A 24,550-nucleotide genomic window follows, 5' to 3' on the forward strand; every position below is an offset into this window, starting at 1 on the left:
CCATGTGGGCTATGTCGAGGGGTAGGACTTGGGGTGCAGGAACTTCCTATTCTGTGGTCCCAGCTGTCCTCTATCATCAGGTACATGATCTGGCTATATTTTAAGTCATATCAGATTTAAGTCTAAACCCTGATCATGTCCTGGATGGAGCCTCAGTGTCCCCAGGGAGGTAGGTGTGGCATCAACCTCATCCACACTCATAGAGAGGGAGGTAGATGTGGCTATCAACTTCAGCCACACTCACTGAGGCTGAGTCTGGTGGTAGAAACAACCTTGCCAATGCTGCCCAACCACCACATGCCAACAAGCCTAAAATCATGGTCGGGGCTTGCTCTGTTCCACCCAGGCAAGGGACTCAATGCCAGTGTGAGCCAGAGTCCACTCCAGGATGCGGCCAGCCATATGGAGTTGTTTTCTAGACCTCAGTGATACTCTGAGACCAGAACGAGCACTCGAGCACTCAAAGATACAGAGCTTGGGTGGAGCAGCCCTCTCTGCCCTGCCGATGAGTCAGTCTCTCCAAACTAAAGATAAAGTTTATAAAAGTAAATTATCTCATTTTATAACTTAAGTGCATCAAGCATTTCCTTAAATACAGTTCACACTGAAAATAAAGTTACTTTTGCTGTACAGTTGGTGTCTGTTATAATTAGGGATAAACTCTGATGATAAAGTATGAAAGGTTACACACTCACACACACACACACACACACATCTATCTGTCTATTGGTGTGTAGATGAAGAGACATACGGCACCTCTTGACAAGTACTTCTCCACAACGGTGGGAAGCTGTTAGGAGTCCCTAGGTATCTAGCTTGCTTGAGAATGTCTATATTAAAAGTCCCTGTCCTTAATGATAAACACATCTTCATATCTAACACTAAGATTCTTATTAGAAACATTAAACTATGCGATCCATAACGTATCCAGTCTTTGGAAATGCCGAGCTACAACCATGTCATTACACAACAGCATCCCCAACAAGCCTCCCTCCCCAGCCCACCTCTTCTCTGGCCTCCCCAGCCTAAAGTCAGCAACCCCTCACACAGTATGGTTGTTCCATACGGGAGCCCAGCCACAGAATTCTAGAAGACTCAAGAGGTGAAATAGGAATTCTGCATGGAGTACAGATGGTCAATGGGGTTTCCCACTCTGGACTGCAGGGGCCCTGCTTCTGTTGTGGCTAGGAAGCAGTCGCCCAGGTTACTGAGGGAAGTGTCATCACTATCCAGGTCATGGAAAAGAGGTTCAGCACCTGAAATGAAGATGAAACATGGGCATGAGGGTCTGGAAGAAGTAACACCCTTATGTGTTAGGAAATTCAGCTGCACTCAACACGTGTTGCTTGAACACATCCTGGGGATGAGAACCTACTAAGTGTTGAGTATGGGATGGGGACAGCTATATACAAAAAGTATTAGCATCATAATGCTAGGGTCTGGAGTCTTATAGAGGACTCATGTCCAAAGTTAGATAAGTATAAAGTCACATGAGTTAAGCTATGCACAGCGAGGGTGTCCATATAGTCAATGTGGGGTACGCATGACTCATCACCAAAGGCTGGCGGGACACAGACAGGGATCCTGCAGGTCCTCAGCCTCACAAAGGGCTCTTCAAGGACAGATGGTAAGAAACATATATGGATTCTTCAAGTGACATTCTGATCTTGTGATAACATTGGTCCTTTCAGGCGGCAGGAAGGTACCAAGTTCCCCCTCCCCGTCTCCCCAGGTTTGTGCTCACAGCAAAGGAAGATTAGGTCCCTGGTCTCAACTGATTTGTACCCTGGGGAGAGGGACCAGGGTGTCACAGCTGAGGTAACACTGCAATCCAAAATCCACAACTGGGAGGCCTGGCAGGGTGTACCTACACTTCAAGTCAATGGGAGAGGCAGAAACAAGCACCTAAAACTTACCATTGAGTTTTAATTGTTCATTCTGCTAAAAGTTATAAGGCATAAGGAAGGACTTGCAAAATGAGCAAGCCAACAAAGCCTCATCTGCCCTGCTCCCCTGTGTGACAGTGGAAATGGCTCAAATGCAGCATATGTTTTTACGGAGGAAAAAAGATGGACGTCACTGGGGACACACATACAGACTAGAATATTACTGAGATTGGTCACTAAGGGTCTCCAAAGGTCACATATCAGTAAATGTTTGCTTAATCTGTGACATAGGAAACTAAAGGGGATTTTAACAAGACATTTCTGTTGCATGTGTATGTATGTGATGTATGTGCTTGTATGTGTTAATATGTGTTAGACACACGTGTGAGCATGTGCATGTAAAGGCCATGCCATATAGCTTCCTCTTTAGCTCTCTATCTCATTTTTGAAGGTCACAAATTTGGTGAGACAGCCCGGCCAGCCAACTCCAGGTATCCACCTGCCTCTGCCTCTCAAGCACTGGGGGCTATGAATATGTATAGCCATACCTGATTTTAACATGGGTGCTGGGGATCTGAGCTCATGTCCTCATGTATGTGCAGAAAGCACTGTACTCATGGAGTCACACTCCTGACCATAGCAACAAAAACATTAAAGAAAAGAAGTTGGCAAAGGATGTGCTCCTTATGTCTCTGATACCGAGTTTTACAGAATTGCTGAGCCAAACTTTATTATCTATTCATCAGGGGAATGTGGCACATTGCATCACATGCTAAGTTACATATTGTATATACCACTGCCTTTCTTTTAAGAAATTACTTTTTATGTACATTGGGATTTTGCCTGCATGTATGTCCACTGGAACTGGAGTTACAGACAGTTGTGAGCAGCCACGTGGGTACTGGGAACTGAACTGAGGTCCTTCAAAAGAACAGTCCCTGCTCTTGACCACTGAATGATCTCTCCAGCCTGACCACTGCCCTTCTTAATGTAAAAACGCAACATCTTAGAGCCCTCCACTCATTCACTCCACCCCACTAGAGTCCCCAGGCCATATCCCTTGAACACTACCTTACAAGGCAAAGTAGACAAGAAAAGGTTCAACAAAGGACCTCAGAAATGCTTATACATGGAAGGCTCACCAAAGACTGTGCATGGGAATCTTTTGTGCCCATCAGATGTTGCCAGAAATATCACTTATTCTTATGTGGTGATTCAGCAAGTATCTGGGAACAGTGTGGATATATTTAAGGAAAATGAGAAGCTCACACAAGCAAATTGAGAGGGGACCCATAGATACTGAGTCTCTCTTACCATAGGGGTGCATATGATCTCCAGGCATCTGGGGTGGAGTGAGACCCTGTCGGAATGGGTCAGCGTTGTAGACACTCTGCTCAATGGCCAGCAGCTGCTGTGGGGTGGGCATGGCTGTGTAGGGATTCATGATCCCTTCCATTCCCGCACTCCCACCGCCGTTTGTCTGGGCTGGGGGACCAAAAAGAAGACAGATCATTTTCAACTGGCATCCCAGGAACCCACAAAAGACTTCATTATCAGGTGTCCAGTGTACATGGTTCTCATGCCATGGCAGCCTGCTGTTCCCAGAGCCGTAATTCAAGAGAACCCAAGTTAGAAAATAACATGCTATTACATTTACCTATTTATTTAGTATTTATTTAATCTGTTGTTTGACAATCTCATTCATGTATACAATGTATTCTGAGATGGTGGAGGCTGAGAAGAACCTGTCTTTTTATTTATTTACTTTCTTTGACAATTTCATTCATGTATATAATCTATTCTGAGAGGGTGGGGCTGAGAGGACCCATTGTGTCCCTTATGACCTGGCTTTGGAGGTCACATTCTCACTCCCCCTATTCCATGCTGGAGGTGATTACCAAAGGGCAGAAACAGTAGTTTGTAAGAATCATGGAAGACCAGTTTAGAGGCTTGTGACAGCAAACTGGATGATTGTGGCTATATAATTTTACTTTCCTGGGTCCTGCTTTCCTTACTTACCAACTAGAAAGGTAGAGATAGGATGGCATCTGTGTTTCTCATCCTGTGCCCAGCAGAGGCCAAGACAGTGGAGGACAGAGATGGGGACTGGGAAGCCAAACTTTAGGATACTATATAGGTTTGGCAGCCACTTGAGGGGGATGGATCTAAGCATCTTTCTTGAAATAACCCATTACAAGTTCATCAGTCAAGAGAGACTTATGAGACTGGACCATGTGACCTCACAGGGTTGAAATAAAAATCCCCTGGAAGTCGGCATGTTCTGTAATTGCAGCCCACTTTGCTTGTGTGCAGATGTTTGTGAGAAGAGCAAATCTTCCTGCCTCCTCATCCTCAGTATGAGCACGGCTCTATGAACTCCCAGCGATATTTCCCGCTGGTTCCGACTTTTCTAAAATCTACCCTAGCAGCTGCCCTGGGAAGTCCCTCAGCAGAGTCCTAAGCACTGCATTTTCATGATGACCTGGTGCAATGTTCTCCCAACTTTGTTGGTCTACATGGAATCAATTGGCATGTCTCTTGCCAAGTCACCTTCATGCCTATGAAGGCTTCAGAGACCCTATGTGATAAAGAGAGCAGGCATGATTACTCTTCTCTGGGGATGCATGCATCCTAAGGCACAATTCCATGGAAGATGGGTTGGTTCCAGATCGAATAAATTTGTAGTGGGGTAGAGCTGATAACAGACTTGAAGACTCTTACTGGACGTGATGCTCACCCATCCCCAGCAAATGCTGAAGCAGCTTTTCTGTGTACAAATACTGGTAAATGGAATGATGAAATGTGCAGGTAGATGGATGGAAACAGAAAAGAGTATACAGACTGAGGCAACCCGGGACCAGAAAGACAAATATTGCATATTCTCTCTCATAGGTGACCTCAACTCTGAACATTTATGTCTGTGTGTTTAACTCAGAGAATGGGTAGAAATTAAGAAACTAGAACGGCACCATCAGGGGAGGAAAGCTTCCTTAAGGGAAGTGGGAAAATTAGAAGACAGGGGATAGGAAAGACCTACATTGAGATACAAAGGTTTAAGCAGGGATGGGGGTCAGGGATAGGATAATGGGAGGCCACAAACAATTAATCAAAATGAAATATTTGTGAGAAAATCACATGGAAACCTACTGAGATACCCTACACAGCTAGGATTTGCTGCTCCTAGAAGCCATTGTTTAGCAAACAAGAATTCCACTGCCAGGTATGGGGCACATTCTCTGGGCCAGGGAGGCCCCAGAGACTCCCCAGGTAGTAGAAGTTGCTATTCCTCTTGGTTGTCCTCAGATGTAGATGATAAGACCCTATTGCAGAAGGCACCATATACCCAAGATATAAAGAAATCAAGCTGGAAATCATCTGGAAGCTTCTTCCCTGCTGTATAGTTCTCACCATGCTGGGAGGTGCTGTGTAGTCTGCTGGGGGGAGAACTCATCACTGGTCTTACGCAGCTATAAATCCTACACACCATGATGCCAACCTGCCAAGCAAGATGTGCCCACTAGTGCAACAATGGCATGGCTATTAGGGAGTAACCAACTGCTCTCAGATTGGAGTAGAGAGGCTCATGGCCCCGGAGAAAATGCATACCTGATACTATGAGCCCACTGAAAACCAAACAAGCTGAGGAGGTCATAGGCCCTACTGGGAAACTTACTGCTGTTCTTTAGAGAAACTGATATGGCATCAAACTGCAGGCCCAATTTTTGCTTGTCCTCACAGGCAAATGATACTCTCATCCACAATCAGAAGCCATTCTCTAGAGTGAATGGCAGTGAATGAAAGAGACCTATGGCTGCTAAAGACAATGAGAATAAGCAACTGTTTTAGTGCTGGACCCTAATGAGAATATTATACCACCACTGAGATCCTGGGAATCATGAGTCCAAATAAACATTTATTCCTTTTAAGTTGACTGTCTCAAGAACTTTATCACAGTCATGGAAAGCGAACAGAAGGGCCAAGTCAGCAGTATCTTTTAGTAATTGATTCGCTTTGAATGAGGAGGTCTGAGTGAGAAAAGAAACTGGACATGCCTTTGACTTTTCACATGGTCCCGGCACTTGCAGGGTCCAGACCAGGGGCTTTGCCACTGTCAATCAGCTGCTCTGGATCTGCAGTTCAGATGCCCTCAACATTCTTACAAGTTACCTTCAACCTGGTCTTTACCTAAATCATCGTCTCTCAAACAGGTGTGTAGGGGCATGTCACTGATTAGGGATAAGTCGCTCAGAGCGCTTCAGTTGAAGGCCTCCGGCAGGAGAGACCTGAACTGTAGTGAGGACTGGCTGGGAAGAGCTTACCAGAACTCAGCCTCTGAGTGTTCTGCTGATCCTGCTGCTGTTGCTGCTGTCGCCGAGCCAGCTTCTTCATCTGATGAGGAGAGGACCACAGGATTAGAGGTCAGAGGCCTGGGGTGGGTCCACATGTGAAGGGAGAACAGGAAGGGTGTGACCTTTCCCCTTTGGTGAGAGGACTGTTCCTAAAGGAGAAGGGGCAACCCCCAGCTTTTGCTCCGTCCACACATCAGGCATGGCACCATGACTCTGATGCATAGGGGCCAGGGCTCTCCTACTTCATAGCAGCAGGAATGCAGCTGGCAGAGAAGTGTGGCGCAACCCAGCTTCTCAGAAACAGGGCCTTCTTCCCAGGAAGGACCACATGCTACTTGCTCTGGAACTGCTTCATGTGAAGCAGTCAATATGTGGATGTGTGTTTCACAGTCTCAGATAGGTATAGAGCATGGACTGCCCAATGGTGGGACATGGGATGAACCCAGATACTCTTTTGCCTCCTTCCCATCTGCGGGCTCTGTGTTTGAGGCACCATGGAAGATCTGTACTCTGTGACAGAAGCTTGTCCACCAAAGCAACAGTTTCACCCAGTTGTTTTTACCTGATGTTTCTCAACTTGGGCTCTGGGAAACACTGCCATTCGGTGAGATCTTAATAGGTAAGTAAGTGTGTGTGTGTGTGTGTGTGTGTGTGTGCGCGCGCGCGCGCATCTGTGCATGTGCATGTATGTGTATGTGATAATAGGTTATAAAATAAACTGTTTCATCATAAAATTTTCCAGAGCCTTCAGTGTGCTCCCGCTTCATGAATCCACAGCCCATCGGCACTCACACACTCACTGCCCAATAATGTCTTCTGTCACTGGAATTGCGACACATCAACAGCTGGGTATTTCTGAGGAATTTCGTTGCAGAATTATGACTAAGGAGAGTGCTTTCTCACCTTCTAAGGACTGGGAACATAGCTCAGTCTGCAAAGCATTGCTGTGCCAGTGCAGGAACCTGAGCTCAGTTTTCAAGAACTCGAGCAAAAAATTCGGGGGCATTGGTGTGCACTGTGTAACACCAGTGCTGAGGAATGGAGATAGAGAGAGTGCCTCGGTGCATCTGGCCCCCAAGATTAGGCTAATCTAGGAACTCCAGGTCCCAGTGAGAGACTCAATTCAAAAGAACAAGACCAAGGTGAACTACTGTTCTGAGAACCTCTGGCTTCTGTGCACATGCACACACAAGAAAGAAGAGGAGAAAGAGAGAGAGAAGGAAGGATAAAAACCAAGATTATGAGAAACAGGCCAGGACATGTATATGTTAGAGTCAGAAAGAAAATAATTAACCTAGGACCTGACTGTTACCTAGGACAGTAAGGTAGTGTGACCAGAGTTAGCAAGATGGGAGTGGAGACTTTCACCCCACCTGCCATGACAAAAGCCATTTCACTAATATAAATACTTCCTTTTTTCCTTCTGCACGGCCACTGTGGCTGAAGTAATTGTTGGTGGCAGAGCTTTTAGTCAAGAGAGCTACTCTGCCCAATAATTTAGCTTAGAGAGGCTGACAGCAAGTCCAAGGTCCACCTGCTGTTGCTGAGAGACGCTAGCAAGACAAAGAAGGTGAAGGTGGGTAGCAGATTACCTTGGCTCTCTGGTTCTGGAACCACACCTGAACCACACGGACACTCAGGCCTGTCTCTGCAGCCAGAGTCTCTCTCACCTGGAAGAAATTGAACAAATGAGTTTAAGATACACACTGGCCTCCCAGAGTAGAAGGCAGGACATTTCCTGGGTGGTGCAGGGTGAGGCACAGGTCATGGTCTTAAGCAGAGACTAGTTCATGATTCATGTTCAAATATACCCAAACACAAGCTTGTGCTTCCTCTCTGATAGGGAAGGCATCTTTCACAAGGTAAGACAGAAAAGAAATGCTCACGCATTCAGATACGCATTCCCAGGGGGCACTTCGGGACTCTCATACCCTGACATTAGGGCTTCATGTGGTCTTTTGGAGTCTGACTTCGTATGTTTTAAACCACTTAAGGAGAACTAAAGTGAAAAATCTCTTTGCAGGAACAAATAACTCTTTCTTGTCCTCTTGTCATTGACTTAACTTTTTAGCTCTGTCTTTCTGCTTCCAAGTAACTCTGTGTGCCTCGTGAATATTTGTGTTCACTATTTTCCTTAGTGAGCTCGTCCCAGAGGGACTATAAATGGCAGGTACTTGCCCTCTATTTCTACCGTCTCCGCCATGGTGGCTGGGAAAATGCAGACAGCTGGAGCAACTGCTGGGACCCAAGTGATGGACAACAGAACTGCCCTCCCAGTCTTAGATTGCTCTCCTCTGAATATGGCATAAATAGAAATATGATTTCATTAAGCCAATGAGCAATTTTATATAAATGTTTACAGGGATCCTATTTGTAACAACCTCAGACAAATACAACCCAGGTCCTCATTGACAGGTGAGTGAAAAGCCAGAGCACATTCATTCAGTTGAAGATATCATTGGAAGAAACAAACAGCTACCCAGGGAATCCCCAAGGCGACTAAGTCAAGACTTGCCCATGAAAAGCATATCTTGTAAGATACTGTATTTTTATATTCTTTGTTAAGGCATCTTGTTTATAGCACAACTAGTACTTATTATCATAATAATTTAATTACTATTGATTGTTCCTTGTGGCTCTTCATGAAATAAGAGGAGTTAGGGTCCTTGGGAGTTGGCACGCACACAGGAAGTTGGGGGAAATTCCATTATTTCCCAGGCCATAGTTTAGCTATCCCTGGAGCCTCCTGCAGGGTTCATGATCACACCGCAGACTGAGTCACAGTCCCCACCACTCAGGCCCCCCACCATCCTCTAACATCACAGGGGAGTCCAGCTGCACACAGATGAAGGCACCTTGCTCTCTTCTCCCCTTCTTATACCTTTCTGCAGGGCTTGGAGGATACTTCAAATGAGGCCTTGAATGCTCTCCTCTGCTGAGTTGTCAAGATGGTTCTGGGACGTTTGGGTCGCTTGTGGTCCTTGCCATCTTCTGACGTTCCTTTCCCTGCCCCATGGGCTGACTTGCAAAGACTCTCTTCATCATCACTTTTTCCTAAAAAGAAGCAGAGATCTGTATCCCCAGTCCCCAGATGTACCTCATGGAGCTGTGTGTTGCTCCGTAATAAGCTCTGGGGTGCCACAGTCCCAAGATGGCTTTAAGAATGAGTGTGAGAACCTCTGTGGTGCTGATCTAAAAGCTTCCAAGAAGAGGCTAAGAAAACACTTCTAAAGCTCAGAGGCAAGAGCATAAAGTCCAGAGTCATCATGCTTATCAGAGCGCTGTGCGGGCTGTGCATTTATCAGCTGTGGGGCCTGAAGCAAGCTAATCAACTCAGACTCCATTCTCATGGGAAGAATCATGACACAAGAGAGCCTGCTTCCATGGAACTGACATAGAGATAAAATGGGCCTGTATTAGTAAGGCATTTAAAATGCTGTTCAGAATATAACCAATACCCAGTGTGATTTGCTGTGGGAGAGGCCACTTGTCTTTTTTCTGGCTGCCCAGACTCCCGAAATAATCACACAGAACCATATTATTTAAATCACTACTTTGCCCATTAGCTCTAGCTTCTTATTGGCCAACTCTTACATCTTAGAGTAACTACAACTCACCCATCTCCATTAAACTGTGCATCACCATGAGGTCATGGCTTACTAGCAAAGTTTCAGTGTGTCTGTCTCCAGCAGCAGCTCCATGGCTTCTCCTTAACTCTGTCTCCTTTCTCCCAGAATTCAGTTTAGTTTCCCCCACCTACCTAAGTTCTGCCCTATCACCAGGCCAAGGCAGTTTCTTTAATCACCAATGGTATTCACAGCATACAGAGCAGAATCCCACATCAGTGATTTCCTTGACGTCAGTTTTCAAAACTAGACCTGAAGGACTCAGGCAAAACTTCCTAGAACTATGCCAAAATTTATATCTATTTAATTTTTAACTAAGGTGATAGAAAATATTATATCAAAAATGAACATAATGTTATCGATAGGCACAGATGACTGGAAATGACCAGGTAACGCTAATAATTCATCAAAATTTCTGGTCTATAAAACAAGCAACTCCCTAAGAAAAGTATGTGAATTACTTCAACTCAATTAGCAAGTAAGAAATAAAGGGGTAAGTATTTTCTCTTAATTTTTATTCTTTGAGAATTCCATATATGTATACAAAGAAAAATAATCATATCCACCTCCATTTTCCCTCTCCAAGTGCCCCTGGATATTCTCACACATGCCTACTGCCTAACTTCATGTTTTCTTATATTTTAACTCACTAAGTCCATTTAGCGTTTTCCATATGTGCAAGGATGTGGGATCATCTACCTGAGCATGGGCAACCTACCAGTGGCCACACCTCCAAGAAGAATTCCATCAATGTAGAGCCTTGTAAGTTCCCTTCCCGTATATGCTAGACTCTTGGCTGGCTTGACCTTGTATAGGTCCCGTACAGGCACTATGAATTCATGAGTACAATAACTACGCCGTGTCCAGAAGACAACATCTCGTAGTACTTTCCAAATCCTTTGGCTCCCACATTCTTTCTGCCTCCATATGTTTCCTGAGCCTTGGCTGGCCAGTAGGAGGGCAGTTGATTAAGATGTCCCGTTTAGAGCTGAGCCCTAACAGAATATACAGTTGACATAATGCTCAAAGTAGAAGTCTCTCATGCAGGCATTTCTCAGAGGTTCAGAAGGTATTTCTAGGGTCTAAGAAATGCCAGGGTGAACATCTTTTCACTTTGTGCGTTAGGAGCCACTGGGAATTGAAGATTCAAGCTCTCCTAAGGAGACCCTCTATTATCTCTTGGTCTTAGGAAGAGTCCCACCCTCTTTGCAGTGAAAACCTCTCTCGTAGGCTTGCCCTGCTGCAGTCCCTCTGGCTGCTTTTAACAAGCCCACAGGACAGATCCTGTAGTTCCATGGCACGCACACTATTTATTTGTACATGGTAGTTTGATATGAGCTGAATTCTAAACTGGAACTCTACCAGAGCCAAAGATTTCTTTTATATGAAGGAGTAATATTTTTCTCTTTCTATGGACAGTCAAAACATGCCACTTGAATGCGAAGGGGCAGTCAGTTGTGAATCCCCTGAACCAAAAGGCAGCAGAGGTAGACAGGGACTCTCACCCCTTCCCAGCCCTTTGCTAGTCACATCATGTCCCCAATCCCCCAGCTGGTTCCCTCCACTACATGCTGATGACAGTAACATCCACCCTGTGGGTGTCCCAGAAGCACTGACGCTATGTACAGAGAAGCTCACATGACCCCAGCACACAGGCAATGCTTAACATATGCTGTAGAAAGGTTATATTCTCTTTATGCCTCGCTCCCCAGCAAAAGTACAAATAAAAGGCCCTGGGAGATCAAGGAGCATTAGCACTGGAGTCCTCATGAGGAGAATGATGCTCCTGTCTCTCCTTTGGCTGTGAAGCTGTTCTCTCCCAGGAGTGATGTTGTACTTGATCTTAGTCATAGCTGTGCACAGGGCAATCCTAGGGGGTTTACAGAATAGCAAGAAGAAAATAAACATTTGAAAGCAAACGCCTCAGTAAAATAAGATGATCCCCCAAGAGGCTAAAAGAAGAAAAAGGAAGTCATGTCCATATATATTCACCGCCACAAGGCCTTAGTGCAGGTCGGAGACTCCCTCAACCCCTGATGAGGGTAAGAAGGGACTTCTGGTGTGAGTAACCCTTCAGTGACTCCAAGGGAAATGGGAATGACTGACATCCCAGGCCAAGGAGCATGCAGCTCCTCCAGAAGGCAGGCAGCTAGGAACCAGTCTGCAGACTGGCGCTGCAAATGAGAACCCAGGCATCCTCAGCTTCGAGTGTGCTTTAAAATGAAATTGGAAGTCTTCAGAGGCCTGTCTTCTGCCAGTGGTGTCTGCAGTTGTCTTGCAGAATTCTGGCTCTTTATAGTTGTTCTTCACGAAATTTAATGCAAATAGATATTGGAACTTTGGATCATATAACTAATGGAAATGTGAAATCTAAAATAGCAATCGTGGTCCATAGATGCCCCATCCTCTCCAGGATACCAGTGTAGCATTGTGTCTACGGGGACCCATTCTCCCTCCACAGGAGTCTCCAAGCATCCTGTGAAATTTCCGAGATTATCCTTTAGTCTTTGCCTTTAGTCTACATACTTCAGTCTTGGTTCACACACTAGCCTCCTAGCACCACACCATAGCCCAAGGACAGGAAGAGGCCACAAGAATGGGCATAGCTGTGTCCAGTAGAACCTGCATTTCCACAACAGACACCAGGCCAAATATGGTCTGTGTGGTTCAGTTTAGTGACCTTTGTTCTAGGTCTCACCTGACCTCTTCCCTCTCCATTTGAACATCTGCATCCTGTGTCCATGCCCCATTCTTCTGGGCCCAGACTCTGGGCTAAGAAGAACGTTTATCTGGTATACCGAGCAGTGGACAGTTAGTAGGATCTGATAAATTCTATGCTATGGATAATATGCATACTTTTTAACTGGGATGCTGCTACCTGAACAGTCTCCAGTATGGACTTCCAGTTGTCCTGGAGGGTCTAGATGAGTCAGATGCTAAAGAGGGGAGAGTCACAGGAGAGGCCCATTCCTGTCCTTCAACCACTTCCTGTTACAGCACGTAAATACTAGGAGCCTGGGATGTTCTTGTGACTTTCTTGGAGATGCTCTGAGCTCCTCTGGGACATTCAGTGAGGCTCCTCCCTCCTCTCTTTCTGTAGCACAGCCTTGACAGACCCCACAGTCTTCTCCATGAGAATGTGCAGTGTGGAATATTTCTCCCAGAGTCTGCTGGAGTAGTGGGAAGCAGAAGATGGCAGAAAAGCTTCCAACAGTGAAGCGGAGCAGGCATCTTTCATTGCCGGAGCCTCCCACACCCAGATGTAGGTTGGAGCTATCCCTCATAATTTAAGGTGACACCCCTCAGCAGAGATGAAAGAACACCACTCTCAGCTCCCCAACAACAAATGTCAGCATCCCTGGAGGCCATTTAGACACAAGCACAGCATAAATCTGACGCTTAGTGGGGGAAGCCCAGAGATTAAGTCTCTGTACAGCCTACCAGAGGAAAATGAATTGTCTTGGCACGAAGTCTGAACATGTTTCTCGGGGCTTTCTACCCACCCACCCCAACCTTTTCTAAGTCTGGGCTGGTTGGGAGGGGGTGCTGTTTCCCCACCATCTTTCTGCCCACTCATTTATGACATAAGCAATCGCAGATGAAAGAGCCAACAGTGCTTTATGGCCAGAAGACGAAGCAGCACTACCTGTGGGGCCTTGCAGATTCATTTCAGGTTGTTGGAAAAATCCCAACAGCCCATAAACAGGGTATAAGATAACTGACCTTGGTCCAGGAGGTGAGAGTGAGGGAGGGGGACAAAAGATCCTCGTGCTAGAAGTGGGGGAGAAAATAAAAGGCCCCGGTGTTTCCCCAGTGATGAGGTGATGAGCCTTATAAATGTCTCCCAGGCTGGGGGAGTGGAGGAAGGCCCTGGGATCTGTTGTAGGTAGACGGAGCGGGGGAAGAAGTCAGGGAGGGATTTACGATGACGCGATATATAGGGAGCTATTTCAGCCACTGCCTTGCACTGTATGGGATTGGAATTTCATCCTTCCTGAGAGCAGCAGTGGTCGTCTCGGGATAGAATGAACTCAAAACAGTGTGGAGATTCCAAGAGGCGAGAGTTGCCAGTCTTCCAACACACAGAGTCCATACAGTTACTGCTCTCAAATTGCTGGATGCACGGTTCTTTGAGGAGCGCTCAACTGATACCAGGAAAAAGGCCCCACAAAAGATCTGACTGGAAACTGGGGTGATGGCGCAGTTGGCAAATTGTTCACCTTGTTGAGTATCAGGACCTGAGTTCAAGCCCTCTGAATTCACATTTAAGGCATCATGACTCACACTAGCTACGCCAGTGCTGAGGATGCAGAGACAGCTGGACTCCTCAGGCCCACCGGCCAGCCAATTTACCAGCGTGGGGAGCTCAAGGCCAGTGAGACAACCTAACTTGATAGCAACATGGATGACAGCTGAGAAATATAGTCAAGGTTGTTCTCTATCCTCCACATGTAGCAATGTATGTGGGTAACACAAAGTCAAACTGAGATACAGAGGTGAGGAGGATTCGGCTTGTGCTCCGAGGGGGGAAAAAGACTCAGCACCCAGAAAGGCTCAGAGAGCAAAGGGTCTCTAGAAGGCTGCATGGGTGCAGAGAACGAATAAAACAAAAGGTCAGCAGGGGTCTCCAGGTGGAAGAGAGGAAGGAAATCAAGGAGCAAACAGTTTAGTGGTAGGGAAGGCAGACATTCACCAGGAAGAGTGGCTCCTCCTAAGCTCTCCTTGTGCACCTCTGCCCCTCCAGCGCTGCCAAGTGCACTAAAGGGAGAAACAAGAAGAGGGGAATGATCCCTTGGTCTTAAGAAATGAGACAATGAGTTATGAAAGCTGGAGGGATGAGAATATAAAATAGTAAGTGGTTAAGGTCCTCATCCACAGCCAAAACTGGAAATAAAAAATGTATTTAGGAAAAAGGAGATGTGAGCAGATGAAGAAAGTCCATGGAGAAGGAGGGGGGGGAGCAGGTGTTCCCAAAGAGCTCAGCATGCTGGGAACTAGAAGGAAGATGGGGGGGACCAGAGCAGCAATGTGTAGGGGGCCTCTCAGCCTTGGGCAGAGGTTGCACATCTCACCCCAGGAAGGGGGATAGAGAGTGGAGAAGTTGTCTGGGGTTTACTGGCAGAGAGATGGTGTGCTCAGCATCGATGAGGACTAGGTGTAGCAGGTGGGGGTTCCCCTGCCACAGCAAATAGGGAAACCTTAGGATACGGGGTCCTGTGGCCCAGGGAAAGCACAGACATTAGCCTCAGGATTACTGAACACGTGTGATGGCCACATCAAGTCACACATCTATTTTGTAATAAGAACACATCCACCCTTCAAGCACCAATTCCACGCGCAGCCTCCTCTCCAGAATATATGCTCAATTGTCATTCAAACAGCAATAAACTCCCATCCCAACTGCTAAAGAACCAGCCTCAAAGACGGTCTGGAACCTGACACCATACATACAGGAGCTCGGCAGCAGGCCCGTGCCCAGACACACGCTTGGAAAGAGGGAAGACCTGAAGTTTTTAACCTGCAAATCAAGCACAAGAAATGACAGTCACCACAAAAGGCCCAATGCTTTGTCTCCATGGACCTGAAGCTCGGTTCTTTAGTTCAGGAGCACACAAGTAGTGGTGCGGAGTAACTCAGACCATGGAGGAGATGGAAGTTTCACTCCTAATTTTGCTACTCGGCTGAAAACCCTTGGATAAAAACTTCTCTGATCCCGAGGCCCAATTCCTTCCCCTACAAGATAGTTTTAAAGTACCTAGTACCTGAAACACATTGTTTTACAACTGAATTGTTTTTCTGTCTCTGCTACCCTTGTATGAGGCAGAAAGTGTGTCAGTATCCTTTCTCCAGGTTAGTAAATTGAAACTCAGGAGGGCTGGGGTGATCTCTCGCTTGAGACACACAGCTGCACTCTCTTTCTTCTGTCTAACCCCCTCCCCATCTGCCTGCCTTTCAGGCCTCTCTGGGCTACTGTGCGGACCCAAGGATGCCTCCTGCTTGCAAAATGTCAGGTGCTGGACAACTGTGGGCAGTGTGTAGCTGTTACTACTGAATGAGGAAAGAAAAGACCTAAAAGGGAGGCTTCCCCTGGAGAGTGGACATCTACCAATGCTCCTCCTAGAAGCCATTCTTTTCAGAGCTCACATAAAACCTCACCTCACTCTGCACTCTCCCCTTCCTCCCCACACCACCTTTCAGCCAAACCCAAGGAAGCCTTCCTTCCAATCAGCTCCAGGAGCCTGGGGAACAGAGCAGACAAAAGCCAAGCTAGGCTTCTGAGTGAGGCTGTAGGTAGGCTGTTCCAAGAAAGACACCTTTGTTCAGAGATGTCCACTGCAGATGGAGGATCTGTGCCAGGCTAGGAGGCAGGTCAGAGCCAGGGCATTCTGCTCAGACTTCCAGGCAGGCCCCAAAGGGGAGAGCCGTGTCTGTGTTCCTAAGTTCTGGCTGCTAGCCACAGCTGGATGCCTGTCCTGCCTTCCTCGGCAGTCTGGGGCTCATGAAGAGTGACCTTGTGCTTGGGAGACGTGAAGAGAAACAGGATGGTGTTGGCCTGAATGGTGAAAGTACTGTTGAATTGCACGTTTGAACAGTCGTTAGGCCCACGGCTATCCTGCTTCTTTCCTGCACACACGCACACAAACACACACACATGCACACATACCTCCTTCTCTGAATTTTTCTTCTTCTTCTTCTCCTCTATGCCAAAGCACAGCCACATGAACCACATTCAATCCAAACTGCTGCTAAGAAGGAGTAAAAGTGTTAGTTGCGATGCTGCCTGCAGTGTCCAAAAGATCCCGAGCCTCAGCAGCAACGCGCTCAGATCAAACACGCATACACGTCCTAAACAAAGCCTGTAACTTGTTCTGTTCTTATCTGGCCAGCCTCCAAGGGGGAGGCTGTGAAGCTCATAACAAGTTAATTCAGTTGCTTGAGGCTCACGGCTCAGTCTAGATAAAAGCTCATTAGTCCAGCTGCCCAGTGGTCACCAGGCACAGGGTGTGATATGCATGACATCCTATTAGCTTATATTAATAAGATGAGTGCGCTTGCCCTGATTTAGCAAGTGACTTCATTGGCCCGAGCGACACCGCTCTTTGCCACAGCCCAATGTTATTGTACTAATTACTAGGTTTCGGGAGGATGAGCTGCCTTAGCGAAATTAAATTGTTTACAGGCAAGGCTGGAGAACAAAGGGTTAATGATCCCTTCAAGTTAATAAAAAAGAAAAAAAGAAAAAGAAAAGAAAACAAGAACTACAGTCTCCTAGGTGGTTAGGGAGTTCAGGGGAGTTGGCTAATAGGCTAAAATTTAGAGACTCTGGAGCATCTCTCCTTTTGACATAGTAAGACTGCGCTGTCGTCTATGGAGCTCATGTCAATAATTGCAGAAGAAAATAACAGAGAAAATTCTCTCTCTCTCTTTCTCTCTCTTTCTCTCTCTTTCTCTCTCTTTCTTTCTCTCTCTCTCTCTCTCTCACACACACACACACACATATCTCATCATGTTCATAATGAAAGTAAGGTTCATGCTTTGTGTTGGGCCACATTCATAGTTAACCTGGGACCCAGGGACCGAGTGGGATGCACGTTGGACATAAAGAAGACATATCTCTTTAGTCAAATGCACTGTGGATTTTAACACAGAGCCTGGTCATGCGATCACAGGTGATCAGCTTAGTCCTTGGCCAATACACCCTAGCTCTGAGCAGACCCTCTTCTGCTTTGGAAAGGTGAGCAGAGGCCCTCAGACTCCAGGCCATTCCATAAACCAGTGACAGGCCACCTTCAAAGAGCAGGGATTTATTAGCTACTTCCATCACTGAGGTTCAGTGAGGATGACACTTATGCCCCATGACCTTCAACCTCAATCTTTCCTTCGCACTGATATTTATGCCAAGGATGATCTACCATCGTATCAGTACCCACCTAGCTATGCTGCCACAGGAGAAGAAAGTCACAGGAAAGTAGAGCATTACATTAGGAGGGATATGGAGAAGAAGAAAGGACATGAAGAAGAGCGAATGGAAATAAACAGAGAAGGGTGGCAACCCTGGAGAGCTGGTGTGATGCTGTGATTTCTGGTCCAGCTGGTGTGAAATAGATCACACATTCTCCATGGTCAGCTTACAGGCAGAAGAGCCCTTGATCCTGGCTGGATGGGCTATCTTTTGTAGTGATATTTTATTTGTAATCTAGCAAATAAAGCTGGCCTGAGTGCAGAGCTAAGTAACTTGTTAGCCATCCAGGCCAGGTGGTGGTGGCACATACCTTTAATCCCAGAACTATGAAAATAGAGGCAGACGGATCTCTGTGAGTTCAAGGCTAACCTGGGCTAAACGAGATTGAATCTGTCTAAAAGAGAAACAGAGCTCACACAATAGTGATCCTAACACTTGAAATCCCATGCCTTTAATCTCAGCACTAGGGAGGTGGAAACAGGAGTGATATGGTTGGGTGAAGAGATAGATAAGGTGGGAGGAGACACGAGCTCAGATGCAGTCTGAGGATTCAGTCTGGTATGCATTCTGAGGTTTCATAGGGTCAGCATTCAGTCTGAGGATATGTAGAGACAGGATCACCTCTTTGGTCTGAGCATTGGTAGACAAAAGAACTTTCTAGTGGCTGACTGCCTTGCTTCCTCAGCTTTTGCCCCAATAGCTGACTCCAGATTTTTATTATTAAGATCAATTAGAGTTCATGCTACAATCCTTCGCAACCGAGGGCTTTCAACAGACAATGTTATTTATAGATGAAAAGGCAAGACTGGGTGGAAATAACATAGATGTTTTTTGCACGACAGCTCTCCCTACATTTACAAATATACCGAGTAGAATTGTATGCAGCAAGCTCTGCTGTCACCCTCTAGAGAGGATCTATGATTGTGCCCTTGAATGAAATTGGTATATTAAAATGGTCGTGATTTGAGGGTAACTATTGCTAACAACACCATCACAACACTTTACTTCATCACTTAGCCTTCAATTTCTACTATTAACACATTTCTTCCTGGTCTTACTATTATTTATAATGCAGAGTTTGTTGCTGAAACCTAGGCTAGAGAAAACTCTTGTTTCTCCAATCCTGAGATCCCTACAATAACAATCTAAAGCCTAGAAGAATGTCATCAAAGGTGAACATGCTTTAGAAGCACCTGGAGGGCTGGGTAAAGCAGACTTCTGGGCTAGTCCCTGGGGTTTTAATTCAGTGCGTCTCGGACTAGCCTTTGGCTTTCTAGTTCTAACTGAACTGGGGTGTGGTGTGGGCAGTCCTTCTGTCTATGTGTTGCTTGCCCAAGACAGACACTAAGAACTTTACCCAGTAAGCCACAGCCTCATGGTGATACACATATTACTAGAAATGGATTAAATTAATATGTAAGAGCTAGCCAATAAGAAGTTAGAGCTAATGGGCCGAGCAGTGATTTAATTAATACAGTTTCTGTGTGGTTATTTTGGTTCTGGGCAATGACGAACAAGCAGCCTCCTTACAGCAGGGGTGCCACTATGCTAGGTCAGGAATCACACTTGGAGAATCACCGACCTAGAATTCAGCATTGTGAACCATGGGTCACACACATGGAGGGATCATGAGAAGCTTGACAACAATAATGGGTATCTGAATGGACAAACAGACAATAAATTAACTAAACATCAAATTTAGAATGGATGAATCGGGCGCATTTCTGACAGTGTGCCCCCATTTGTTCCCAATGACAGCTTTGGTTCTGAACATACAACATGAACACTTCTCACTGCACATGCCAGTGAGTGCTGCCTGGAACATACCACCCAGATTCAAGACTGTCAAACACTGTGGCCTGCAGCATCTTTCTTGTATATAAAACATTTTCTTCTCTTTTCAAAGCAGTGGTTTGATTGTGGAAAATAAGGACCTGTAATATTTCCTAACCATCATTTCTCAGCATGAATCAAATTAGTTTATCTTTGGATTGTATTCTTATAATGTTTGCTTTTCTTTAAAAAAAAATGCTGCTTGGTTGCTGATTTGAGTTTGAGGGAAAAAAATAATTGAATTTTGACTTGGTGTTAGGACACAATTTCTAACAGTTTCTGATATAGCCCTAAAAACATCCTGACATTTTGTAGTATGTGTTTAATGTGAAACAGTATTCTCAGCCCTGACAATTATAAAATCAAAATATATACCAACTTCGCAAAACACTGAAGAGGCTCCATGTCCTGAAGTATCTAACTCTCAGTCATACTTTAATTCTTTACATACATATAAGTAACTGTCTCTATCTCATTTCTATCAAAATTTGCTATTGTCTTTAATAAATGGTAAGATTATATCTATCCCAAAAGTTGCTTAAAATAAACTTCTTTATGATGTAGTAGTAGTAAATGTTTAATTTGAGATATCTGTTGTGTAAGTTTATGTATGTGGAGAGCATGTAGAATTAGTCAGAAAAAAAAGACATCATCCTCAGGGTGATGGATCTATAATGTTCTCTCCTTCCCTTCTCCCACTGCACCGTTGCCTGCACACAAGGGCCTGGTTCGGGGTTCTGGGGAGGCAGAAGCAACCACAACACCTTCTCACTCCCAAGTAGCTGACCTGTGTCCATTTTTAACTATCTCAGCAGAATCTTCAGTGACTGGTGGAAATAAACCAATGTTTTAAAATCCTGGTTTTTTCCTTTAAATAATGGTAGAATGAGAGGAACGGGTGAGAGTAACACGGGATTGTGATATAAGGTTGTCATGAACAGGACTAGCTTGGCATCCTTCGCCTTGAATGACAGTACCACACATAGGGTGAATCTCCCTCCTCTTCATCAGAGCCATGGCTGCACCCAAGCAAGCAGGAGACAGTGAGGCTCTGAAAATCCTGAACATCACAGTCATCTCTCCTTGACCCTCGAGCCCCAGCAACTCTCTCCCCCTCTCCTCCTTATCACCTTTTGGGACTGAGGCGAAGAGCTGATCAGTCCTGCTGCTTGAAGGGCCCAGATGACTCTAGATCACGCATCTTTCACACCACACGCGTGTCATCAAAGGCGCCTGCTTCCCTTAGTGTCTTAGATCACATCCTGAAATGAGTCTTCCCTTGGGGTCAGCTGTTTCATCTCTTCAGATGCTGGTGAGAGCTGGCGAATGAGAAATGGCTTGGCGTTGTGAGCACAGCTGAGATTCAGGAAAATGGAGGTATTTGTGCTGGAAGGAGTAACTGTAATCTAGCTCTGCTATTGGATTCTAAGCTAATACCACTTCTCTGCCCTGTACCTGAGAAATGCCCAGTCCACTCTTCTCTCTAGCTGAATTTAATCTCTCCACGGAAGGGGTTCTTACTTTTATATAAACATTATCTTCAGGGATGAATAAATATGTTTCAATGTTCAGAGGTTCCTTATATTAAATTATCATTCATATATTCCCTTAAAATATCTATTTTTTTCAGAGTCATTAATATACACCCATAAACAAGGCAGGGTCCCTGCCACCGAGGGCTTATTGGGTAGTGAAGGAGATGAAAGGGTAAGCATTTCCAAAGCTGGACATAAGGTGTTTTAACAAAATGTAAGATTCTAGAGAATACAGTGGTGGGGGTGTCCACTGTGGTCATAGCAATGAGGGTGGTATTCTGCAGAACTGCCTATACAAAGCTTATAATGGGTTTAACAAAAATAGACACAAAATAAAGAAGAGAGAAAGACTCTGTTATCACAGACAAGTGATGGAAAGTGCAGGAGGGTGACCAGGGATGATCAGGAAGGACCATGTGCTTCCATGTTCAAGAATGCAGAGTCAACAGAAGAAGCTGCTAAAAACAGGTAAAAGGCCTTGGAGTCAGAGACCTGAGTTTGATGCTGGTTTTTTTTTGGGGGGGGGGGGAGAACTTATTTAATTTCTCCAAATTGCTCCTTCTTGCATAGTAAATATCCAAAAAATTCAAATCATTAATAATATTGATAGCCACAACTGCGTATTCATGAAGTGATAGTGATACTATTCATAGATATCCTCTGCAAGGTGATCTTACTAAAAAGCTAAACAAAGTCAGAAATGGTGGTGTATTGTGCAGTCCCAGCACTCAGGAGACTGAAGCAGGAGGCCTGTGAGTTTCAAGACAGTCTGAAGTGAAACGCTGCCTCAAAAAACGAATGTGTGCACACATGTGCATAAGAGAAAGAGAGAGAGAGATTTTAATTTTTTTTTTTTTGATTTTTTGAGACAGGGTTTCTCCGTAGCTTTTGGTTCCTGTCCTGGAACTAGCTTTTGTAGACCAGGCTGGCCTCGAACTCCCAGAGATTCGCCTGCCTCTGCCTCCCGAGTGCTGGGATTAAAGGCGTGTGCCACCACCGCCCGGCTGAGATTTTAATTTTAAAATAGCAGAGAAATGGAAAAACACTTTAATCACATATAGGAAGACATTCATACAAGCAATTCTCTGGCCCATACCTACACCAAACACTGACCACAAATTAATATTACAGCCACTATTGCAGGTTCTAAAAGTACAGTTTTGAATAGAACAGATGGGCCCCTTTATTCAAGTAGAACCTACCGCGCCTTGAGGAAGGCATAACCAATAAAGAACAAACTCAATCATTTTAGAATCCAAGGCACATTTAAACAGTGGTGAGAAGATATTGAAAGCAGGATGACTGTGATGGAGACATCAGTGATGATGGGTGGTATTTTTGAGCATGGCCAGAATACTCAGGAGTTAAGACCCTCCAAATAAAATGATATTTGATGGTGACAAAAGAAAGCAAGTCAAGAAGTAAGCTCATGGCAGAATGTCCTGGCTCAAAGTGATCAGCTGTCATAGCTGAATCTCTGCACACAAAGAGGAAGAGAAGATAAAGATAAAAAAAAAAAAAAGGAAGAACCTGGTGTGATGGTGCATGCCTTTAATCCCAGCACTAAGGAGGCAGAGGCTCTTTGTGAGTTCAAGGCTAGCCTGGTCTAAAAAGTGAGTTCCAAAACAGCCAGGACTCTGTTACACAGAGAAGCCCTGTGCCAAAAAACCATAGAGGAGGAGAGAGGGAAAAGGGGAGACAGGGAAGGAGGGAGGGAGGGAGGGAGGGAGGGAGAGAGAGAGAGAGAGAGAGAGAGAGAGAGAGAGAGAGAGAGAGAGAACAAGAAGTAAGTCATTCAGGCTGAACACAGGACATGGCAAAGAACTTGCACTGAATCAAAGTAGGATAAGAAGTTGTATCTAGAAACTGCAAAAGTTATTCTTAGCTGTCAACTTGACTACACCAGAAATTAATGAAAACCCAAGCAACTGGGTACAGTTGTGAAGGATTTTTTTTCTTAAATAATCATTTAAAGTGGGAAGAGCCACTTTTAATCCAGATCTTTTGAAGTGGAAAGAACCACCTTTATGTGGTCCACACCTTCTGCTGGCAGCCTGCATAGAAGACATTCAAGAAGGAAGCTTTTGCTCTCTGCCTGCTTGCTCTCCCCAGCAAGCCCATTCCTTCACTGGAACTAGAGCTATTTCTTTGCAGTTCTGGCACATACTGAAAATTACCTGAGACATCAAGCCTTACGGAATGAAAAATTACTATGTTCCTGGATCTTCTGTTAGTATACAACCATTGTTGGACTGGCTGGACCACAGCCTATAAGCAATTCTAATAAATCCCCCTTGTATATACATAGATAAATATATAGATGATAGATAGGTATTGAGATATATATATATATACATCAGATTAGATAGACACATAGAAAGATGATAGATAAATGATAGAAAATGGATGGATAGATTGATAGATAGACAGACAGATGTAGATACAGATATATAGACATAAAGATAGATTCATTGTAAGTACTGGTCTTCAAGAGAATCCCAATCAATACACTAATACACACTGGAAGAGACAAAGTAAATGGCACTAAATTTAGAGCTTTCCTCTATACTCTGCCCCCTATTTCTTCACTGTGGAAGTCCACACACCTGCTTTCTACTCAATACAAAAGAAGTTTCTGCCTTTACAGAATATGTTGGCTTCAATTTTTTTCTTTCTACCATCCTAGATGCCTTCCTTGTCTGTTTTACAGGTTTTCTGTCACTTGGATATATTTCCTGCTCATTCATTACTCAGTCACCTGAAGGACAACCTTCACAGGCTGCTGCAAGTGCCAATGGGAAACGTTTACAAGGAAGTCAGAAGACAGGGAGAAACCAAGGTCTTTCCTTGACCTCTCTATTCCTTGGGTGGTGCCTCTGGCAGCTGTTGGCATTCTCCCATAGTGCCAGCTCTCACACCTGGCAGCATCGCCTTCCACCAGATGCCCCAGCACTTCTATCACCTCCTCAGTGTGTCGACTTAGGGGACTCAGCAGCAGGCTTTGTCGCTAATTTGGAGACAGCCCCGCCATCCTGATCTGCCTTCATGTCCATCATCTTACAGGCTGTGTTACTGGTGGTCTGAATTAAATTTCCACTGTTTTAAATGTTGACAGCTGTGTCTCCTTTCTAGGCTGAGCTCTGCCTGATTCAGTTCTTGAGAGTGACAAGGGACTTCAGCAAGCAGTGACTGATTGATCTGTCGGGCAAGTACCTAGAGGTACTCCAACTCACTGGCCACTCTCTAATCTACATTAGCTCAAGGCATCTTTCTGTGTTCACTTCCTTCAAGCTTGATTTGTAAGGCTTATACAAGAGGAGCAAGCATGTACTGGAGCATAAAAGACATTGTGCTCCAG

General features: G+C 45.2%; 1 protein-coding gene across 1 annotated transcript in view; it reads right to left on the bottom strand.

The window, feature by feature from the left end:
• Nucleotides 1-1,095: 1,095 nt before the first annotated feature.
• The window catches only part of Lmx1a (LIM homeobox transcription factor 1 alpha), a 138,548-nt gene continuing 115,093 nt past the window's right edge, over nt 1,096-24,550 (bottom strand). Inside the window, exons 4-8 of the mRNA XM_057770511.1 lie at nt 9,117-9,289; nt 7,828-7,905; nt 6,206-6,275; nt 3,201-3,371; nt 1,096-1,256 (exon numbers count right to left, since the gene is read on the bottom strand). Coding sequence (XP_057626494.1) covers nt 1,096-1,256; nt 3,201-3,371; nt 6,206-6,275; nt 7,828-7,905; nt 9,117-9,289 — 653 coding nt within the window. The remainder of the gene's footprint in view (nt 1,257-3,200; nt 3,372-6,205; nt 6,276-7,827; nt 7,906-9,116; nt 9,290-24,550) is intronic.

The sequence above is a fragment of the Chionomys nivalis genome, chromosome 5 (assembly GCF_950005125.1).
Source record: "Chionomys nivalis chromosome 5, mChiNiv1.1, whole genome shotgun sequence".
Classification (NCBI taxonomy): Eukaryota; Metazoa; Chordata; class Mammalia; order Rodentia; family Cricetidae; genus Chionomys; species Chionomys nivalis.